This window comes from Taudactylus pleione, unplaced genomic scaffold, assembly GCF_031769625.1.
Source record: "Taudactylus pleione unplaced genomic scaffold, aTauple2 ptg000006l, whole genome shotgun sequence".
Lineage (NCBI taxonomy): Eukaryota > Metazoa > Chordata > Amphibia > Anura > Myobatrachidae > Taudactylus > Taudactylus pleione.
This window is the reverse complement of record NW_028284409.1, coordinates 2,759,958-2,783,519: the sequence shown is the minus strand read 5'-3', so window position 1 is coordinate 2,783,519 and position 23,562 is coordinate 2,759,958. Positions and strand designations below refer to the sequence as shown.

The window sequence follows — 23,562 nt, the reverse complement described above, 5'->3', positions numbered from 1 at the left end:
GTATATCCTCGCGGAAGACGGTTTCCGAGCTCGTAACATGGTACACACCACAGAGCTGGCAAACCCCCAGGCCCTCAGCATGGCCGTCTCAACAGCCACGCCGCCAAAGACAGCCGAGTCAGGTCCGGGTGAAGACAAGGACCCTGAGACAGAAGGTCCGGTCGTAGCGGCAACCGCAGAGGACTGTCCACGGACAGACCCTGAAGGTCTGAGAACCAGTGCCGTCTGGGCCACGCGGGAGCTATCAACAGGAGCGTCCCTCCTTCCTGTTTGAATTTCCGGATTACCCGTGGAAGAAGGGAGACCGGAGGGAACAGGTATGCGAACCTGAACGTCCACCGGACGGACAGAGCATCCACCAGAGACGCCCCTTCGTCTCTTGTGCGAGACCCGTACACCGGCAACTTGTTGTTGTGCCGGGACGCCATGAGGTCGATTTCTGGAAGACCCCACCTGTCCACCAGTAGTTGAAAAACGTCCGGGTGCAGGGACCATTCCCCTGGATGAACGTCCTGGCGACTTAGAAAGTCCGCCTCCCAATTTAGCACTCCCGGGATGAAGACCGCTGATATGGCCGGAAGATTGCGCTCCGCCCAAACCAGGATCCGAGAGACCTCTACGAGAGCCGCCCGACTGCGAGTTCCTCCTTGCCTGTTTATGTAGGCCACGGTGGTAGCATTGTCCGACTGGACCTGCACCGGGTGACCCTGGAGAAACCGCTGTGCCTGCAGGAGAGCATTGAAGACCGCACGGAGTTCCAAGATATTTATTGGAAGCTCCGCTTCTGTCGGTGTCCACCTGCCCTGGAACAAGTGTGGACCCGAAACTGCTCCCCAGCCCCGAAGACTGGCGTCCGTTGTCAACAGGACCCAATTTGGAACCCAGAACGGACGTCCCTTGTTGAGGTGGGTCATCTTTAACCACCACGCAAGGGACAGGCGAACCTCCGGGGTGAGCACAATCGTCTGGAACTTCAGAGACTGAGGCAGCCCGTTCCACTTGGACAGGATCAGGTGCTGCAGAGGTCTAGAGTGAAACTGGGCGTATTCCACCATGTCGAACACCGACACCATGGAGCCCAGTAACCTCATCGCCGAGTGTAAGGACACCCGGCGGCTGTGCAGACAACTGCGCACCCTTGACTGTAAAGCAGAGATCTTGTCCTCCGTCACGAAGATCCTTTGCTGTCCCGAGTCCAATAAGGCTCCAAGATGCAGAATCCTCCGAGACGGGATTAGAGTGGACTTCTGCCAGTTAATTAGCCAGCCGTGCCGTTGCAGCAGTGCAATGGTCAGGTCCAAGTGGTGTAACAGGAGCTCTGGAGATCCTGCCACCAATAACAGGTCGTCCAAGTACGGCAACATGCGGACTCCTTGCAGCCGCAGAGAAGCCGCCATGACCGCCATAGCGTCCTGTATGTCCAATGACACCATGTAGTCCCCAGGTTCCAGCGCCAGAATGATGGACCGTAGGGTCTCCATCCGAAACTTCGGGACCCGCAAAGACTTGTTGAGTGCTTTGAGGTTGAGAATCGGACGATATGACCCATTGGGTTTCTGTACCAAAAATAGATTTGAATAGAAACCCTGGCCCCTCTGGGAGAATGGAACAGGCACTATAACTCCAGCCTGGAGCATAGTGTGCAATACCTTCCGCAGCTCCGTAGCCTTGTTCCGGTCTGATGGTAGACCCGTGGTGAAGAATCGAGCCGGGGGTCTGTGCCGGAAGGAGAGGGCGTACCCGTGAGAGACCACCTCCAGAACCCAAGTGTCTGTCGTAGTGAACGACCAACACCGGGAGAACTGCAGCAGGCGGCCTCCCACCCTGGGATCCCCCAAGGGGAGACCCGGACCGTCAGGCTGCAGGCTTGTCATCTGGCTTGGGGGCCGGACGTCTGGTACTCCATGCCTGTTTCCGGGGCTTGACCGATTTCTTAGGGCCAGCCTGTCGAGGAAACGACTGTGGTTTGGGCCTGCCCTGGGCCCTAGATGACCGAAAGGACGATGGTCCAGAACCAGAAGGAGCAGCGGCCGACGGGAGACAAGCAGATTTGGCTGCCGCCAGCGTGGCCACAATCTTATCCAGATCCGGACCGAAGAGAACTTCTCCGGTAAACGGCAACGCTTCCAGACCTTTCTTGGATCTGCGTCCGCCTTCCAGGATCGCAGCCACAAGGTGCGACGAGCAGCTACCGCTGCTGAAGAAATTCTAGACACCAGAGTACTAATGTCTAGAGCCGCCTCGTTGATGTAGGTGGCCGAATCACGGAGATTGCCAATCAACTCCGCTTGTTCGGCCGGACAGTCGGATTCATCGCTCTGGCAACCCAGCAAATGGCCATAGCCGGCCGTGCTGCCCCCCCTGCAAGGGAATAAGCGGACTTCAGGCAGATTTCTACCTTGCGGTCCGTAGCATCCTTAAGGGAGGACATGGATGGCATCGGCAATGTAGCACTACGGACAAGACGGGTCACGTGAGAATCCACCTGTGGAGGGGATTCACACTTAGCAAAATAATTATCCGCGAACGGATAAGCCACCGCCAGGCGTCTCTGCGGCTGGTATCTTTTGCCAGGTTGTTTCCACGCCTCCTCTAAATGGTCCACCAACTGACCCGAAAGAGGAAAGACTGTGGCATCGCCCTTCACATCTTTGAAAAAGGCATACTTAGATTTAGCCGCTGGGGGAACTTCGTCCTCAATCACCAAGGCTGTGCGGACCGCCCGAATAAGTCCAGGAATATATACTTTGGACTTAGCATCAGCGTCCTTAGTATGGAAAGGTTCCTGATCGTAAGGATCCAGAATCTCCCCATCATCAGACGTCCCTTCGTCATCCTCATAAGGAGCGGACAGAGACGCCACCGGCCTTTTATGAGGCCGCATCACAGACTCCCCTTGCAATACATCCGACAAGTGCTGTAAAGAACTCGTCAGGGAGTTAACCCACGCTGGCTCCTGAGAACCCGGGAGCGGGGAAATAGGGAGACTGTGGGGTACCACCAATTGTCGTGGGAACCCCTGCATGGGTGACGACACCACAGACTGCTGGGACAAACCCATCGGAGTAAACGCGGGCTGCGGAGCTAACTGGCCCACTAAAGCTGTTAACGCCTGAGCGAAACAAGCCCAGGGCGGCTCCTGTACCGGTGCTGTAACCGTAATAGGCCGCGCCATGGACAACACTGCCGGCAAAGGCCCTCCGCGCTACCCTCCCCCTCCGCTAACGGTACTTTGCACGTGGTACACTGTAGCCGGAGGGGAAAATCACTTTCAGACATGATGGCACCACGTATGTGACCTCTCTCACCAATTAAGTATTAAATAGGCGAGAGACCACCCTGCAGCACCGCACCGCAAGGGCTTTAGCAGAAAGAACAGGGACAGTAATAAAGCTGACAGTTTAGTGAAGAATAGTTACAGGCAGCGCTAGCACAGTCACATACAATGCAGAGAAATAACAATTCCTGCACTAACAGCGCTGATCACTCAACTACACAGACACAGGGCCTGGTAGGACACAGCGCTGCATACACAGACCTGAGCCACAGCGGAGGAGAGGTATGCGGGGGGACCCAGACCACGATGCTTCCTTCCAGACTTCCAGCAGCGTTCACCATGCGTTGCAGAGAAGATGGCCGCCGAGGAGCAGAGAGAAGCTGGCCTGGGGGAGGAGCGCTGACACAGGACCAGTCAGCACAGTGCAGAGAGGGCTGTGTGCAGCGGGGGAGGCGCCGGCTGTGAGACAGGGAAGGCGCGCTCCCCTGGCATGCATTTAACCCCTGGGACGCCGCAGTGCTACCGCTCTGCTGCGGTCCGCTGTCCCAGGGGGTAGTGGAAGCGCAGGTTGGTCGCCTGGCTCCACGCTGCAGCCAGTCCCCAGGGAGCCCCCTGCCTGGGGACTTAGGACCATGTGATCAGCGGGGACCCACCGCGGGACCCCGCTGCTTACCTCTGTCCCCCTTGAATCCGGCCATGGTCCGGAGCATCTGGGGTCACCGCTAGCTGTGACCCCAGACGCCCACCAGCATCCCCGGATCAGTACCGGCGTTCTGGTACCGGCGGGGTGTAGGGAAGACAGCATGGACGTCAGGACTGACTGTCCATGCTGTTCATCCAGATGTGCAGCCACAGCTGCATGAAGAAAAAGCTTCAGGGGCTCTTCTAGCCCCCACTCCAACAGGTGCACCCGACTCCGGCCGGGCACCAAACTAAACTGAGGTGCCTTGGCCTGGGGGCGGGGTATAGGAGGGGGACCTAGTGCATCCTGGGAGGCTGAAAGCTTAACTCTTTGGTGCCCTGCGACTGACGTCACACCTATACCCCAAGGTATCCTGTGGATACCCTATGGACCCTGAAGTAGAAAATAATTATTTTACACAGGTTGGTTTAGTATAAAGATATGCCTAACATTGGACCATATACGCTTTGAATGTCAATTATTAACATGGGACTAGAGTGTCCAAGGGACTGCCTTTTGTGAAAATGGTGGTCCTGCAGATATGGTTCCATATTATTTATTTTTTTAGGATCACCATATAGATAACACAAACAATATAATAGTTAAGCTTCAAATGCGTATCTTAAAGGTGAACTCCACCTAAAACTTTGCAAATGTCACCCTGTACTAGGTTCAATGTTACATAAACCTTTAGAATGTAAGGTCTCACGAGCAGGTACCTCTTCCCTCATGTGCTTCTCTTTACATTTTCTTCTACTCCCCATAAGGGCACCTAACACATGACTGCCAACTCCCGGCTGCTTATTGTGAGTGCTTTATTCGCTTTTGCAGCTATGTATATAAGTTGTGTCCTTGTTCTGCACTGTAATGTACTGTAAGTTACTTGTTTCTTGTTCACTTACTAGTTTTATATACTATGTAAGGCGCCGCGGAACACTTGTGGCGCCATATAAATAAAGGTTAATAAATAATAATAAATTAAGTGAACTGGAGTAGTACAGGGAACCAGTGGGGGACCCATCAAATTGAGTTAAGAAACCATTAATAGTGAAAGACACAACTTAATGCTCGCATAAGGGAACTTCACACAATTTTACAGTGAAGCCATTGTTTCTAAAAAGTAGGATCCTCCTTGCCGTTGCATTGTTTACTTTGTATATCAAACTTTTACATATGCTCTACTTTTCCCACTGCAAGATGCTGCAGAGTATCTTATAATTTTACCAAATCAAAAATAATAATAGCTTCCAATAAAAGTTAGAAGCTTATTTTTAAGCAATAGAACCAAATATCCTAGTGATAGCACAGCATGGATAGAAAAGGAAATTACATCTGTGTGCATTTCATTAATACCACCTCTGGAATATGTATTTGAACATATTTCACAGCAAAACCACTTATACGCATACACAGAGGGCTGAGCTGGTCCAGAGTTGATCTACAGAGTTATTAGTCAAGATGTGACCGTAGTCAGTTTAAAATAGATTGTAATTGCAGTCATTTATAAACGGGTCAACAGGAAAGGTGGGATACAGACCATTATTACAATTAGTAAATCAGTGCTTATTACTCCTCTAATGGCTTTTACTGTGTCCTCAGCAGTATAATCTATAGGGGTTGCAGGAAGTATTATCACATTAATCTAGCAAACCAATAACCAAGTCTGTTTGATCTTTGACTCAGATCTTGCACGCGAGTAGGCTAAATACTACTAGAGACATGGGGCATATTTATCATTAAATAATTGCAGCATATTCCCTGAAAACACCCGTTTTCGGGGGATAACTGCAAATATTAAGTATCCACCAGATGTATTATGGAGGAACCGGACTTTTATGTATGACAAAGGTGGGTACACACTTTCACGTTGGATCGGTCAGCAGACACATCAGCCATCTGAGTGGCCGATTGGTAAGCTATACACACTTACCAATAGGCTGCTCGATGTGCCTGGGCAGACATCACAACTGAGCAGGCATTTAAATTTGCCAACCCAGTTGAGATTGTCAGTGTGGGGGGTGCATGCATCAAGTGTACGGGCGGTCAGCAGGTCGCCCGTAGACACAGCCAGATGCACCGGTATATATCAGTCAGATAGATCGCCAATGGCTGTGCTGCAGTGTCAACTTGATATGACTTAACGTTGTTCACAGACATATCTAGAATACACACCCACCGATGCCCTCGCTATATATTGCTAGTCGATAGAATGATTGTCGCCAAGTGTGTACCCAGCATAAGGCTGCATAATGTGTGACATTCCATTTTCAGCGACTGGTGTGTGTAGAGGATGTAATAATGGTAAGGGGGTGTATGCAGTTTATGTAATACTGGTAATGTGAGTGTGTGTAGTGGATGTTATAATCTATTGGGGCACTGTAATGTGGCATAATATTAATTATAAGAACAGGGAGGTTGATGTATTAAGCAGTAAAAAGAACAGAGAAGTGGACCAGTACAGAAGTTGTCTACAGCCACAAAGCAGCTTTGACATAGCATATATCACTTACAGTCTATAAAATAATGGGTAGAAGCTGATTGGTACCTTTGCACAGTTTTTCCACTGGTCATCTTCTCCGCTCTTTTCACTGCTTGATACATCAACCCCAGGAAACTAATGTTGCACAGTATGAATTGGAAGCATCTAGTGTTGCATTATATGAACTGTGGGCACTAGAGTGTGGCCTAATGTGTACACTAGAGTGTGCCATATTACGAATTGGAGGCACTACAATGTGGAATATTATGAACTGGGGTCACTGTGTGTTATATTGTGAACTAAGGCACTAATTCGGAGCCGAACGCTCTGACAGAGTGCTGGCTCTGAATTAGGGCGTCTTTTTTTTTTTTATGGAGCCGCCTCCTGGCCGCTCGCATTGCTGTGGGTTGCCACCCACAGCTAATGCGAGCGGCCATGATGATGGTCGCGATGGTCAAGACCATCGCGACCATCGGGTTTACGACGAGACCCTTGTGGTAGGGTCTCGTGGCCGCAAGCCCCAGAGAGCTTTCGGCTCAAACAGAGCCGAAAGCTCTCCCACTGACATTACTTGTGATGTCAGTGGGGCCGCCCCCAGATGGTAGGCGTTTTCATGGGAATGCCTCCGTCTGGGCAGCTACCCCCCCTTCCCGCCCACCAAAGGGGGCGTGCTGTCACTCAACATCGACAGCACGCCGCCTTTGGTGCGAGACCCGGAGCGACGGTTTGCCCGTCGCTATCCGGGTCTCGCGCATGACGGAGCCGGCTCTGTCGTGCGCATGCGCTCTGGACCACCATCGACCCGGTTGCGAGCGCTCAGCATTTGCGACCGGGTCTGAATCAGGCCCTAAGGCACAACTAAGGGGCATAAAATTACCAATAGAGCGGCGTCTGTCTAGAAATACTGGGGCGAGTGCCCACCCAAAATGTTACACTGGGGCCTACAGATTTTTTGGCTAGTCCCCTGAATGGTCATGGTCATAAGTTAACTAACTCACTGCTACTGTGTGGCATGGATACACTAACTGAAATTCATGTAATTTATTTGAATATATATAATTAATATAATTTAGCCCAATGTGCAGAATGAATATGAATGTATATATAGGAATTTAAATAAATTTATCTCACAGGATTGATGTTATTTTGGAAATTTCCTTTGATAGCAAGTAACAGCTTTCACTCACACTATTAACACCACACTTGAATAGAAAAATAATTGTGAGAGTGAATTTGACTAATGTCTTCATGTACTGTAGTGCGGTGGTTGCCCATCTGGTTTACCAGACGCCATAGGCCTGAGTTATCCAATTCAATTTGTGTTCTCTTTCTTATTGACTGGTGCAGTGACAGGAACAAATGGACACCAAAAGGGAATGGTTTAGAGAGCCTCAGGTCAGTAATTTCCAGCTCCTTGACACTACAAATTCAAAGCTACTCTTCAGGATGACAGGAAAAAAAACAACAACAACAACAGTTATTACCCTACAATAGGTCTGGTCTGTCAGCATCAAATGCCTTCACCAAAACATAACACTTGTGCTTCTTATGTCTGCAGAATAATACAGACCAGCACAGGTGTGATCAGAAATTACTATGTTCCTGGCAAAAGTTAAATCTGAGTGTTTTGGTTTAAAACTTCTAAACTGCACAATATTATGGTTCAATTTATTGTTAGCCGTAATAAGCCCATCCCTCCTTTAGTGTAGAGTGTGTGTGTTTAAGGATCTTTATCACTACATAAAAGGAACTTGTAACAACATAACCGGTTACCATCATTTGTGACTTTCAAAAACTGGGCCCTCAACAAAATGTTATCCGTTTGCCTGTATATGTCTGTAAGTGCAAGTAATTGTATAGTGGCCTCTTAGTACTAGTTACAGCCACTACCTCTCATAGCTACTGTATGCTGCCAATTATCTAAAAGTCACCAAAAAGTGATCCCAAAAGTTATGCAAAGAGGGTGATAAATACAGATAAAGATCATCTGGATCATTAGCATTTCTGGCAAATATGCAAATGATACCTTACTTTGAACTTAAATGGATAATATATGATCACTAAGCTTCCAAAATGTCAAACACATTTCATCAATAGCATAAACATGCTGAAGATCTCACTTAAAGAAGCACAGTTTCGCATAGTATTAAATGTTGGGTAAGTTGATAAAGATATCATGTGGTCCTGATGCTTTGTACATTTCCTAGGATTTATTTTCCCTTTACACAAATCTCCTGCAGAACAGGTTTTATGCTCCATTTGTACTTGTGCCTTTTACTAATAAAGCTCACACATACACTTACAAGCTGTTTATGATGAATCACAGCAGCATACCACCATTTAAACAATGGTACTTTGCTGAATTATGTTGTCGACTAAAGGCTAGAAATCCCAAGCATTCAGTCAGGGGCGGATTGGGAAGCAGAACCAGCCCGGGAAATTTCTGAAGCAGCCTTTAATGAGGAAACACCCATGGAAACCAATCAGCTTCTACCTATAACTTTATAGAATTAATTTGATAAATGCAGCCTCAAATCTGCTTGGTTGCCATGGGCAACTACTCCACTGGCTCACTTCTCCACTCTATTCACAGCTTTATACATCTACCCCATTATGCCAAATCCACCACTTCCTTCCGGAAGAGAGAAGGTTCCAAGCTGGTACAACACCCACAGCTGTCAGGGTGTTAAAGCTACACAGCTGTAAGCACAGTACACATAAAGTTCCTCCCATTAATTTACCACAATAGTCTTGATTTTCAACCACCTACACACAGTGCTGCTGTCACAATAGGATAGGAGTCTCCGGCATTTGCTCTTTGCCCAATCAGAGACATAAAAGAACCCTAAACACAAGATGCTAAAGCAGAGTCTCTGAGCCCAGGTTCTAATTCCCCATCGTTTGACTGGCAGCCTCAGCTGAGGAAAGCTGTAACTGAAGTTACCTCAGTGCGTTCACTCAGAGTTCCACCCCAGGAGTGGGCCACACTCCTGCTTTGATTGTGTGATGGACACAGAGGGGGTGCAGGTCTAAGATACATGGTTTGAGTAGAGAGAGAGCCTCCTTGCAACTGGTGGAGGACCAGGGTGTTGTCACCCTTATTGCTATGGTCGGGGGAGACCCAGACAATGGGTAGAGAGAGATGTGGGGGAGAGGGGGACATGGAGCAGCAAGAAGTGTGGGGAGAGAGACATGGAGGTGAAAGATGTGTGGGGAGAGAGGGAGGTTGAGAAGAAAAAAGCTTGGGGAGAGAACGAGAAATGTGTGGGGGAGAAAGACATGGGGGAGAAAGATGTAGGAGGGACAGAGAGAGGGACTGAGGGGGGGGGTATATTTCCCCTTCAGTTTCTGTACCTGAAAGTGACGTGAATTGAGGGTGGAAGTGCAGTTTCCTACCCATACAGTCCACCAAAAAAGAAAGTAGTCCGCTCGCCACGCTTCAAGCTCGGTGGCTCGCTACAACATTATATTCCCCCTCTATACCCACGTGGATAATAGGGAATGACGTTGGACAGTGACTGATGACGTCAGGGTAGAAAAACTGAAGGGGATCTATCACCTTCCGGGGAGGGGGGGCAGAGAGGAAAAAGCTGCAAAAGTTGGAAACCCAATAGGTACAGAATGCTAGTATAATAAATCATAACCCAAAATATCAGTGAGTGCTGTGAGCTGTTATTTCTCATCATTTATCAAAGTAGAGTCCCCTCTCCTCTATATAATAATACAACATATCAGTGCTGAGAGCTGTGTTATTCCTCCTCATATACTGTATCACTGTACAGTCACCTCTACTCCATATAATACCATATAACAGCAGAGGTGTAACTAGAGTTGACGGCGCCCATGGCAACTAAAAAAATGGCACCCCTTGAAACCTGTGCTTTCAAATTCTTAAATTTTTACTCCAACACACACACACTGGAAAGGGAATAGGATAGGGATAAATACCACATGCCACTCAGACCTCCCACTCATTTTTCTCATGTCTCTCCACATTCCACTCGGAACGCACCCAGAGGAGCGCTAAGCATGAGGAGGAGCCAGCCACCAGTAAGGGAGGTAGGGGATGTGCTGCTGTGGCCATACAGGCTGTGCCGTACCGCTGCACAGCCCAATTAAGACAGATCTTTATACTTAGCCTCCGCAGTAGCTCACACACGTGACCACACAGCTCAGCCTCCGCGACTAGTGCCCACTGCCCTAAGCACAGCCGCAGCACTGTGTGATAGCAGGTCTCGACTTCTAATGACACAGGCGGTCCAGCCCAGCGAGGATCCGGCCCGGAGGGAAGTATCCCGCTTTCCCGGTGGCCCAATCCGCCCCTGCAGTCAGTGCCGTAGGAAGGGCACTGCACCACAGTGAGGGGACCCAGCAACACTTCGTGAGGAGTGGAGGACAGCTTGACAACTAGTTGCAGGAATGTTACAATAAGTTAACATTTGCAAGTTTATAGCTACAATAGTAAAAAAAAAAAAAAAAAAGCAACAAAATTAAAGAAATGTTAGAAATGTAAATGTTATATGTAGAATTGGGACAGATTCTAAAAAGAAAAAAAAATTGACCATCTAAGATGCGGATGTGATGTGATAAATTTGTCAGGATTCGCAATGCGATATTTGAATTAATTGCAGGGATGTATCAAATATCGCATGCAGGGAAGAGCTAGAGAGAAAGCTTTGTGATCATTGCTGTGGTCTATCAGACATGCAGACTGATACCTGAAGCTTATTGAGGTTTAAAAATAAAAGGTAATAAACAGTCATATTGAGCAGTCAAAGCAGACTGTCAGAAGACTTATTTGGAATAGCGTGTTGCTAAATAAACTATATAAAATTAACTAACTTATATAGTGTACTGTTACAACAAAGTCATACAATGAAGACTACTGCGCGCTAGCCTACTTTAAAAAAGTCCAGGACCATAACTGGTCCAAGCACAGATGTCTTGAAAGCTACATTACAGGTTATGGGCCGTATTCAATTGCCGGCGAAAAGTCCAGGACTTATCACCGTCATCATAGTTTTGTCTCCAGAAAAGTATCGTGCTCGTCGCCCTATTCAATTGCAAAGGACGCGATAAAGCATCCCGGAGAAACTCAAATCGGCGAAAAGTTCTGTCAGAGATGGGGAAATTATCTTGACAGCCCCCAAAAGATGCACTGAAATGGGGGATCACTATGGATACCCCCAAATAGCCCTGCTGAGGGTATTTGGGGTGCTTAAATGCTCTCAATTGGAGCTATTTAGCATCTTTGCACAAGTGGTGAAGAATAGCATTTAGTTATTTTTTTCAGCAAAAATCAGTAGTCCCAGCAAATTTGGGGTACATGAAAGTGGATGCAAGCATGTTATATATCGCTAAAGTGCGTTTTTAAAAAACTTTAAAAAAAATGCACCTTCAGCAAGGACCTGTAATAAAAAAAAAAACTGCTTGGGCATACTTAGGGGACCCCCTCGAGTCTATTTCGCTAGTTTTTAAGTTTGTCCCCCAACTTTGTTTTTTTCACCCCCAAAATGAAAGTACATTTTTGGGGTGTTCTAAAGTATTTTTCACACTTTGTTTGACCCAGATTACCTTTGGGGGACTGTACCAAGGCTGCAGGGGTGTTCCCACAACTTTGCACCCCAAACACCCAATTCTGCACTTTTTTCCGCCTCCTTTCTGAGGTAAATCTTTCCCGCTGGTTACAAGGCGCAGCCTTTACGCACCAGCGATAAAAGTAATTGAAATAGAATTTGGGGAAAAGTTCTCGACTGGCAAAATGACACCACCGGCGAGAACTTTTCGCCAGCAATTGAATACGGCTTTATGTGTCTGAATCACAACCAGTTAATTTTTTTGTGATTCTATATATCCAATAAACCCGAAGTTTTTTATAGCGCTGCAGATTAAGATGTTCTACCAATTTGCTTAAGTATTATTTCATTTTTCATTAAAGAGGCGGATAGCAAGGATGCTACACACTTAGTCAACTGAGTTGTAGAGTCTGTAATTGCCCATCTTTTAAATGATAATATAGGGCACGTTTGGCCACATTCAAGCTTTTACTTAGTACATTTAGTAGACAAATGTAAAATATGCAATGAGGAAACAAATATTGTAACATTACCCGATCTACTTTACACTACAGTATATTTAGATGACATTTTTGATACAATTTTCCTACACGGCTGTCTTCTATCTCCCTATCATTGCAGCCTTATAACAGAAACATAAAGTAAACTTTAAAAAGTGCTGTGCACTTCAAACACACACATCCAGCAGCACCGCTCACACACCAAGCCTGCTTTGCATAAAACAAGAAAACAAGGTGGCACTTTGAGCATTAATCAAATGCTATTTAGCATAAGAGAGATGAAAGAAGGCAAGTGCTGTATAATTATGCTTGCAGAAATGAAAATACTAATAATTGAGAGGCAAGGCAATGACAAGTTTTTAACCCCATTATTAAAACACATTCCTTAAAAAACAAACAAAAAAAAAAAAAACATGGAAATAGTCAAGTTGAGCTTTACAGAGAATCATCTGATTTTACCGGGACACAATAACTTTAGTTACAGTAGACAGAAGTTTCCGATATGAATGCAGAGAATCTAAGCTAAATAATATAACATGAAAATTGTTTGAAGTAACTGGCAGCGGTAGATATAAAGGTTTATCATAACCAGTCAGCTTAGGTCATGTGTTATAAATACATCAGCATGAACAATTACAGATCCCACATTTCAAGAAGCAACCAATCATATCTGTCTGCTGCTGGCAAACAAGTGAGACTGCACATGGGCTGACCGTCACCAATAATTTGTCTAGCTGATTGATAACTATCTGAACCAACAGTAAAATCAATAGCTACGGTATCGTTACATTTATCCCAATGATAAAAATTTAAACTGGAGGGGCTTGGAGGGGAAGGGGTGATAAATATATTCCCTGTATTACATACAGTATAGAGGTTCAGAAACAGGCACAATGTTCATGTTGGATGCAAAAAAAATAAAAATAAAAAAATCACAGATTTCATACACCTATCAGCCATAACATTAAACCACTGACAGGTGAAGTGAAAAACTTTGATTGTCTTGTTCTTGTTACAATTGCGGCGGTCACTGGGTAGGATATATATTAGGCAGCAAGCAGACAGTCAGTTCTTGAAGTTGATGTAGTGGTTAGTACCTACCAAAATAAAAGCTACAGTAGCACAAATTGCTGAAACAGAACACACAGTGCATTGCACCTTGCTGCCTATGGGGCTGCGAAGACACAGACAGGTCAGAGTGCCTATGCTGACCCCAATCCATCGCCAAGAGCACCTACAATCAGTGTGAGAAGTGGACCATGAAGCAATGGAAGAAGGTGGCCTGGTCTGATGAATCACATTTTTGTTTTTTACATCATGTGGATGGCCAGGTGCTTGGACGTTGTCAACCTGGGGAACTGATGGCACCAAAATGCCCAATAGAAAGAAGACAAGCCAGCGGATACAGTGTAATGCTCTGGGCAATGTTATGCTAGGAAACCTTGGGTCCTGGCATTCATCTGGATGTTACTTTGACATGAAATCGCCTACCTAAGCATTGTTGCTGACAAAGTACACCCCTTCATGCCATTCAGCAGGATAATGCGCCACACTGCAAACATTTTTCAGGAATGGTTTCAGGAATAAGAGTTTAAGGTGTTGACTTGGCCTCCAAGTTCGCCAGATCTCAAGTCAATCGAGCATCTGTGGGATGTGCTGGGAAAACAAGTATGATGCCCCACCTCGGTGCTTACATGACTTAAGGGATCTGCTGCTAACGTGCCAGATACCACAGGACACCTTCAGAGATCTTGTGGAGTGCATGCCTCAAACTGGTCAGAGCAGTTTTGTCGGCATGGGGAGAACCTACACAATATTATTGTAATGATAAAGCCCATTTCATATTGGACTGGGCATATTAACAATGCTATTGGTAACAGTATATGTGTAATGATCTGTAGACTTATGATCCATATGTTTAACTTGTATAAGCCAACCAAATTATGTGTGTATTCAGCTATAGAAGACTGGGATGTTTACATTTATGCAAGAATTAATTACGTTTCAGAATTTGTGACTTATAGACTGTTGTTTCCAGTAGAGCTAACCAAATGTCCTGTCTGCAGTGTTTTGTGTAAGTTGTGTAATTAGCACCACAAGGGGCTGAACGGGAAATAGGGATTTACACTTGTAGGTTTTCTGAAATCTAAGCCTGTCTCCTCAGTATGCCAGAGCAGGAAGATGGAAATAGAACCTCTTGATCATGTCCTATTTCATGCTGCCCACTGTTTCATCTTTTTCTGGACAGGAACTCTGTTCTGAGAGCAGGGTCCGACCTAAACACCTGGTACATGAGAAGTAATGAAATCTCAGACTTGCTGTCTCTCTCCCATGTGCTATAAAGTTCAGAATCCATTTATGTGAAATAGTAACCATGACAGAGTGGGTATATTAACTGGACAGCTAATGTTCATTCTTCTTCGGGAGCCACACGGCTGGGAAGCTCCAACTTCTTCCAGGAGAGACCTTACTCTGGGCATTGTTCAATTTCGAAGGTGATATTTGAACTTTGTTTTACCTTTTTATTTATATTCTTTGAAATTTCTGCAATCTGGGTGTACTTTTAATAATCATAATAATAATCTAAATAAACCGCTGTAGACGGAGTTGCTTCCTACACTAATTCCTTGGTGATGGCAGAAGAATTATATTTTGTTGTTAGGGTAATTTGAGAAACACCAACGTCTCTACCATCCGACTTTGATGGAGTTCTCAGTGCGGACCAAATCTTGACATTATAAAAGGGATCTTCTAAAGAAGTAGTGAAGTTTGCACAACCGTAACTTAGTTTCCACATGTACTGTGCACTATGAAAGCATGACCATAAAACAAATACATTTTGAAATATTATACTGGACAATAAACTAAATTGACCTTCAAAGAAAAATAAATTCTACTTTAATACAACATTAATAGCCCAATAGCCCACAAAACTAAATAAAAAAATCATATAGTTTAAAAATTACACTGAGCTATGACAGTTGTTTCTCAATTAGACTGAGCACTCTGCAAGGTGGCTAGAAAACACAAAGGCACAGATTCATAAAATAGATTGCATGCAATTGTAATGCTGTAGAAAAAAGGAAGGCTGGGGATGGTTCATTATTTTGTTTAGCTCACCATCTGACTTGGCTGAGCTGTTTTAATCTCAGAGAATTTCCATACTCTGTGTGATTTAAATGCTGATAGTGCCACATTTAATTGTCAGTTCTGTGACGTGACCTGACAAAACAAGTATTTGAAGTACTGCTTAGCATAGCTGCTTAGAGAAAGACAGCCATGCTCCACTCAGAAATTCAAATGCCAGTTCCACTTAATCCATCCTTCAGAGTACGAAGATGCTTTAAGTCTCGCTGACCCTCTGCAGTGGGGTCATTTTATAATTATTCAGCTGCTGCACTCACATTACAGTAATAACAAAAGTGAATCAAAATGAAAATCACAGTAAAGCTACATACCACTAACGCTTAGGGTCAATTCTCTTAACCGGGAGTTCCCTCCCGGCAGTAGTAAATGTGGCTATATGCCGTACTTACAGTACCTCCGGACCTGCAGATTTTTGTTCATAGCCCCATAGGGTTGCGTACAAAAATCTGCGAGTCCAGGGCAAGATCGGTTTATGAGGCGAGAGTGTTGCAGTCCTGTTGCTGGTGTATCTATTCCACTGCAACGGCAGCTTGCCCCACTTGCACCTACTATGATTAACCCCTTAGTGTCTACTACATCTAATACACCATCAGAAAGTAACTACTGTAGTACTCTTATACTAGTACTCAGTGGCCTTTTATCTGCAACTTATAATATAGAGGCTCAAAACACAAGTTCAAGGACAAAACAAGCTCTTAATTATTGCGGACGAATCAATTCAGTACAATGTTGAAAACCCCCAGGAAGGAGTTCTACTACAACCACTTAAGACGGAGAATGCCAGATACGCCTTAAGCTGGCTGTTAAGTCGCGGTAACCGGCATTCTCTGACTAAAGTGCTGGCCGTGAGGATGTTAGCGCAGCACTAAGCCGGAAAATAGCATCACAGACTGCACTTAAGTCGAAAGGTGTGAGAAGAAATCCTGTAGTATTACTTCACAGCGCGCTGAATTTAACAAGCTCTGGGAAGTCTTTCCTGGGGCTATTTAGCATCACATTGTCATTTAATTATGCATAGTAGCAGACCATGGTTACTGACATTCTGGCAGCACCCTCCACGGTGGCAGGTTGGTGCTGCAGAAGGTGTGGGGGCGGCTAAAGTGGGTGGTGTGGGGGCATTCCATTGCGATAGCGTCATTGAGGCCCCGTCCCCGCTTTATAATGCCAATATTTCCGGCATTATAAAGCAGGGGTCGGGGTTACGATGATGTGATTAAGCACAAATCATGTCATCGCACGGCCAGACCACCCACTTTCGCGAGCGGGGGTCAGGCAGCCATTCCGGAGGACTTGCCTACTCTTGTGGGGTGCTGGGAGTGGCACCCGATTTTCGTGAGACTCCTGGCAGTCCCGGGAGAGTAGGCAAGTATGTAGCAGACCACAAAGACATATTACTGTAATAATGGAAACACTGATGATGTCAAAAACATCAGAAGTGTACTTTGCCTCCAAAGCTTAAGGTAATAGAAGATCAAATGATTTTTATGGCTATATATAGAATACAATAAACAAATATGTAGTTGCTTGTAGGGGCTGTCCACTGATCAACATCTTCTTTGGTAACGATTTAAGATTAGTAGCAAGTAGGGGTGAGCGGGTTCGGATTTCTGAAATCCGAACCCCCCCGATCCGAGTCAGGCTCGACTTTTCCCGCCTGACTCGGATCTGAAATCGAGGCAAAACGTCATCATCCCGCCTTTCGGTGAAGAGGGAGGGTGGGAGTTAGGGCTGGCTGGGCTGTGTAGTGTAGTGTTGTGCTGTGCTGTGCTGCTGTTGTCCATAGGGGCTGGCTGGACTGTGTTGTGCAGTCAGTTGTCCATAGGGGCTGTGTCCACTCCAAAGTCCTGTGCAGTGTCCCAGCCCTAAAAGGGTGCTGTAGTGTTGTCCAGGGGGTGCTCTGTCCATCAGGGGTGCTCCCCCCAAGTGCAAAAAAAAATATATATTTTTTCTGCGTTTGTGAATTGTGTGCACTGTGGCTGCACGTGCATCAACAAAGGAGCAGCGCCAAGCGTGCGCTTGTGTCCCATAAGTAAAAGGCCGGCTGGCTTGTCCGTTAAAGGGTGCTGTAACCCCCAAAGGGCACTTCAAACAAAATAAAAAAATATATTTTTTTGTGTTTGTGAATTGTGTGCGCAGTAGCCGCACGTGCATCAACAAAGTAGTGCCAAGCGTGCACCTGTGTCCCATAAATAAAGGGCCGGCTGGATTGACCGCTAAAGGGTGCTGTAACCCCCAAAGGGCACTCCAAACAAAATAAAAAATTTCTTTCTGTGTTTGTGAATTGTGTGCACTGTGGTTGCACGTGCATCAACAAAGGAGCAGCGCCAAGCGTGCGCCTGTGTCCCATAAGTAAAGGGCCGGCTGGCTCATTTCTTAAAGGGTGGTGTAACCCACAAAGTGCACTAGTCTCCAACAAAAATAAAAAAATATTTTCTGTGTTTGTGTGCGCCTTAGCCGCACGTATATATCAATATAACAAAAATGGAGGACCAAACTTTCTCTGATAAAAATAAAATAGGGAAAGATCAAGAACCACTTCCTCCTAGTGCTGAAGCTGCTGCCACTAGTCATGACCTAGACGATAACATGCCATCAACGTCGTCTGCAAAGGCCGATGCCCAATGTCATAGTAGAGGGCACATACAATCCCAAATGAGAAAGTTCAGGAAAATGACCGTGAAAAAAACATTTAAACCATCTGAAGAGAAACATTAACTTGCCAATATGCCATTTACGACACGGAGTGGCAAGGAACGGCTAAGGTCTTTCCCTATGTTCATGACTAGTGGTTCAGCTTCACATGACGATGGAAGCCCTCCTCCCGCTAAAAAAATCAAACGAGTTAAGCTGGCAAAAGCACAGCGAAGAACTGTGCGTTCTAAGAAGATATCACAAATCCCCAAGGAGAGTCCAAGTGTGGTGGTGGTTGCGATGCCTGACCTTCCTAGCACTGGACGGGAAGAGGTGGCTCTTTCCACCATTTGCACGCCCCCTGCAAGTGCTGAAAGGAGCACCCACAGTCCACTTGCTGATATGCAAATTGAAGATGTCACTGTTGAAGTACAACAGGATGAGGATACTGGTGTAGCTGGCGCTGAGGAGGAAGTTGGCGAGGAGGATTCTGATGGTGATGTGGTTTGTTTAAATCAGGCTCCGGGGGAGACAGTTGTTGTCCGTGGGATGAAAAAGCCCATCACGGTCATGCCTGGGCAGAAGACCAAACATTCCACCTCTTTGGTCTGGCAATATTTCTATCCAAATCCGGACAACAACTGTCTTGCCATATGTACCATATGTAAAGGTGAAATAAGTAGGGGTAGGGACGTTAACCACCTAGGAACATCCTCCCTTATACGGCACCTGCAGCGCGTTCATAAAAAGTTTCTGTCAAGTTCAGAAACTTTGGCTAAGACCGTAAGCAGTCCAGGGACACCTAAATCCCGTTGTCCTGTTGCATCCAAGCGCCTGCAAACCACACCGTCAACTCCCTCCTCGTCAATTTCCTCCTTAGTCAGGATCGGAAGTAGTCCTGCAGGCCATGTCACTGGCATGACTGACTCTCCTATCCGGGATTCCTCCGGAGGATCCTGCATTGCTACGCCTTCTGCTGCCGCTGCTGCTGTTGCTGCTGCTGGGAGTCGATCATCATCCCAGAGAGGAAGTAGGAACACCACTACTTCTACTAAACAATTGACCCTCCAACAGTCCTTAGCGAGGAGGATGAAGTACGACAGCAGTCATCCTGAAGCAAAACGTATAACTGAGGCCTTGATTGCTATGTTGGTGTTAGACGTGCGTTCAGTATCCGCCATTAGTGCAGTGGGATTTAGACAATTGATGGAGGTAGTGTGTCCCCGGTTCCAAATCCCGTCTAGATTCCACTTCACTAGGCAGGCGATACAGAGACTGTACAGAAACGTCAGAAAAAGTGTCCTCAGTGTCCTGAAAAATGCCATTGTACCCAATGTCCACTTAACCACGGACATGTGGACAAGTGGAACAGGGCAGACTAAGGACTATATGACTGACAGCCCACTGGGTAGATGTATCACCTTATGCAGCAACAGCAGCAGCGTCACCGGTATCAGCATCTCAGAAACGCCAGCTCGTTCCAAGGCAGGCTACGCTGTGTATCACCGGTTTCAGTAAGATGCACACCGCCGACAACCTCTTAGAGAAACTGAGGGAAATCATCGCCCAGTGGCTTACCCCACTTAGACTCTCCTGGGGATTTGTGATATCTGACAACGCCACCAATATTGTGCGGGCATTACATCTGGGCAAATTCCAGCACGTCCCTTGTTTTGCTCACACAATAAACTTGGTGGTGCAGAATTTTCTGAAAAGCGACAGGGGCGTGCAGGAGACTATTTGGGTGGCCCGAAAAATTTGTGGCCACTTTCGCCATTCAGCGACTGCGTGCCGAAGACTGGAGTGCCAGCAAACACTCTTGAACCTGACCCGCCATCACCTGAAGCAAGAGGTAGTGACGCGTTGGAACTCAACCCTCTATATGCTTCAGAGGATGGAGGAGCAGCAAAAGGCCATTCAAGCCTATACATCCACCTATGACATAGGCAAAGGAGGGGGTATGCACCTAACTCAAGCGCAGTGGAGAATGATTTCCGTGTTGTGCAAGGTTCTCCAGCCCTTCGAACTTGCCACACGTGAAGTCAGTTCAGACACTGCCAGCTTGAGTCACGTCATTCCCCTTATCAGGCTTTTGCAGAAGCAGCTGGAGAAAGTAAAGGAGGAGCTAAGACGGAGCGATTCCGCTCGGCATGTGGGACTTGTGGATGAAGCCCTTCATTCGCTTTGCCAGGATTCCAGGGTGGTCAATCTGTTGAAATCAGACCACTACATTTTGGCCACCGTGCTCGATCTTAGGTTTAAAGCCTATGTGGTGTCTCTCTTTCCGGCCGACACAAGCCTGCAGAGGTGCAAAGACCTGCTGGTGAAAACACTGTCAGCTGAAGCAGAACGTGACACGTCAACAGCTCCTCCTTCATTTTCTCCAGCAACTGGGGCTGCCAGGAAAAAAACTTACGTATCCTAAGCAACCCACTGGCGGTGATGCAGGACCAAGTTTGGACATCTGGTCCGGACTGAAGGACCTGGCAACAATTTCTGACATGTCTACTGTCACTGCATATGATACTGTCACCATTGACAGAATAGTGGAGGATTACATCGGTGACAGCATCCAAGTAGGCATGTCAGACAGTTACATGTCAGACAGACAAGTCTACTGTCACTGCATATGATACTGTCCTCAAAGCAGCAGCGACAAGCCTGTGTCTGTCTGTTAAAGGGTGGTGTTACCCCCAAAGTGCGCTCCAAGAAAATAAAATAATCTTTTTTTCTGTGTTTGTGTGTGAAATGTATGCGCAGTAGCCGCACCTGCATCCTCAAAGCAGCAGCGCCAAGCGTGCGTCTTTCTGTTAAAGGGTGGTGTAACCCCCAAAGTGCGCTCCAACCAAAATAAAATAATCTTTTTTTTCTGTGTTTGTGTGTGAAATGTATGCGCACCTGCATCCTCAAAGCAGCAGCAACAAGCGTGCGTCTGTCTGTTAAAGGATTACATCGGTGACAGCATCCAAGTAGGCATGTCAGACAGTCCGTACCTGTACTGGCAGGAAAAAGAGGCAATTTGGAGGCCCCTGTACAAACTGGCTCTATTTTACCTGAGTTGCCCCACCTCCAGTGTGTACTCCGAAAGAGTGTTTAGTGCAGCCGGGAACCTTGTCAGCGAAAGGCGTAGGAGGTTGCTTCCACAAAATGTGGAGAAGATGATGTTCATAAAAATGAATTATCAACTCTTCCAGGGAGACCAGCCTCCAGAACGTACAGAGAGACCTGTGGTGGTGGATTCCAGTGGGGACGAGTTAATACTCTGTGAGGATAAGGATGTACACAACACTGAAGAGGGTGAGGAATCGGTGGATGAGGAGGATGAGGACGACATCTTGCCTCCGTAGAGCCAGTTTGTGCAGGGACAGATTAATTGCCAGCTTGTTTTGTGGGGGCCCAAACGAACCAATCATTTCAGCCACAGTCGTGTGGCAGACCCTGGCGCTGAAATGATTGGTTTGTTAAAGTGTGCATGTCCTGTTTATACAACATAAGGGTGGATGGGAGGGCCCAAGGACAATTCCATCTTGCACCTCTTGTTTTTCTTTGCATTATGTACTGTTTGCAGCCTAGTTTTTCAAACTGCCATCCTGTCTGCCACTGCAGTGCCACTCCTAGATGGGCCACGTGTTTGTGCCGCCTACTCGTATAGCTTAGCATAGTCATCCAGCTACCTCGGTGCAACCTTTTGGACATAAAAACACTAGTGTGAGGTGTCCAGAATATACTGGAAATGAGTGGAAATTAAGGTTATTGAGGTTAATAATAGCATAGGAGCAGAAAAACCCACAAATTCTGTGATTTTAGCTGTTTTAAAAAAAAAAAATACAGATCCAAAACACAAAACCCAGAACCCAAAACACGGAAGGGTGGTTTTGGCAAAACCAATCCAGATCCAAAACACGAAGAAAGATCCAGATCCAAAACACGAAAAGTGGCCGGTGCACACCCCTAGTAACGAGTGATAATAAGAATATCACTCATTGATAAATCTGGGCCTAATCTTTCCCATACATATACCAAGGGGTCTCATGTTGTTACCAAGAGCCTTCCTTCCACTGTGGCGCTGTCTGTCCATGGTTCACAAAATAAAGCTTCATGGGGAGAGTTCTAACCAGTATATTTAATGGAAAAGATACTTTAGGAAGGGTTGTCCATATGTGAACAGCCCCTTTAAGTCTGTATTGCTGAATAACCATTTTACTCCAATGTTTATAGTTAAAACTATACAAGTGTGTATTCAAAACAAATATAACATCACAGAAAACACTTTTTTAGATAAAAGATTTCATAGTAACTATGGCGCTCAGAAGATAAGTTAGAGTTTATATAATTCATATACGGTAGCTTTATTTCTTCACAAAAAAGTTTTCAATCCCCTTGTACCGTGTACTCATAGGTTTATGGTTGTATAAGGAACAATGGCGATGTAGCAGCTGATCTGGATTCCCTGCATTCTGCCCTTTAAACTCTTTTTCAAACAGTTTTAAATCCCAGCCAACTATTCCATTTTTTTTTACAATAAATCCAGAATGAAGAGTCAATATGAGCCTATAGTATATACGGACATGTCAAATAGCAACATGATACTTTGGAAATCTTGCTGCAAACATGGCTCTTTTAAATGGGTACCCCCCTCCCAGTACATAAATATGTATCAAAAGAATAAACAGCGGCTAAACCTTACCTGCACACTTGGTCCTTGTGATTAGTGGAGGCCCTGGCTGTCCCGTGCCCCCTTCTCCCGGCCTTGTTAATAAAACCCGAATCTCATACTCTGTATCTGGATCCAGATGCCATAGTTTGTAGGTTGGTGCATTTACTGCATGTGTTTCAGTCCAGGTTCCTGTGGTCATCCTATATTCTACTTCCTTCAGAATGATAGGCCCATCTCCAATAATAGAATTAGCATTCAGCTGAATTAGAAGGTATGTTGGACCAACACCCAGGAGCTGTGGAGGGGCAATTGGTCGTGGTGGCTCTGTATAAAAATAAAATCAACAAGCTTAAAATACTGTAAGTTTAATTGTTAGCCACATTTGAATAAAATACATATGTAAATGGTTCATGAGTACAAGCATTATTAATCTACGATACCAAACCCTGTAGTTCATAAGATGCTGGTCTGTTTCCAATTTTGGATCATGTTCCATTAGAAAACCTCCTTTAATTTAAATGCTAAAAATCGGACAAAAACTGCAGAGATCTGCAACGATGTGCACCAAATTGTAATGCTTCAGATTAACAGAGTGCATTGTGACTAATGGAAG

At 45.9% G+C, this 23,562-nt stretch overlaps 1 protein-coding gene across 7 annotated transcripts in view; it reads right to left on the bottom strand.

Annotated features, from left to right (window-relative positions):
* Nucleotides 1–23,562, bottom strand: part of PTPRK (protein tyrosine phosphatase receptor type K) — a 437,401-nt gene that overhangs the window by 201,088 nt on the left and 212,751 nt on the right. For all 7 annotated transcript variants that reach the window (XM_088452079.1, XM_088452101.1, XM_088452086.1 and 4 more), the window contains exon 7: nucleotides 22,980–23,273. In XM_088452079.1, coding sequence (XP_088308205.1) covers nucleotides 22,980–23,273 — 294 coding nt within the window. The remainder of the gene's footprint in view (nucleotides 1–22,979; nucleotides 23,274–23,562) is intronic.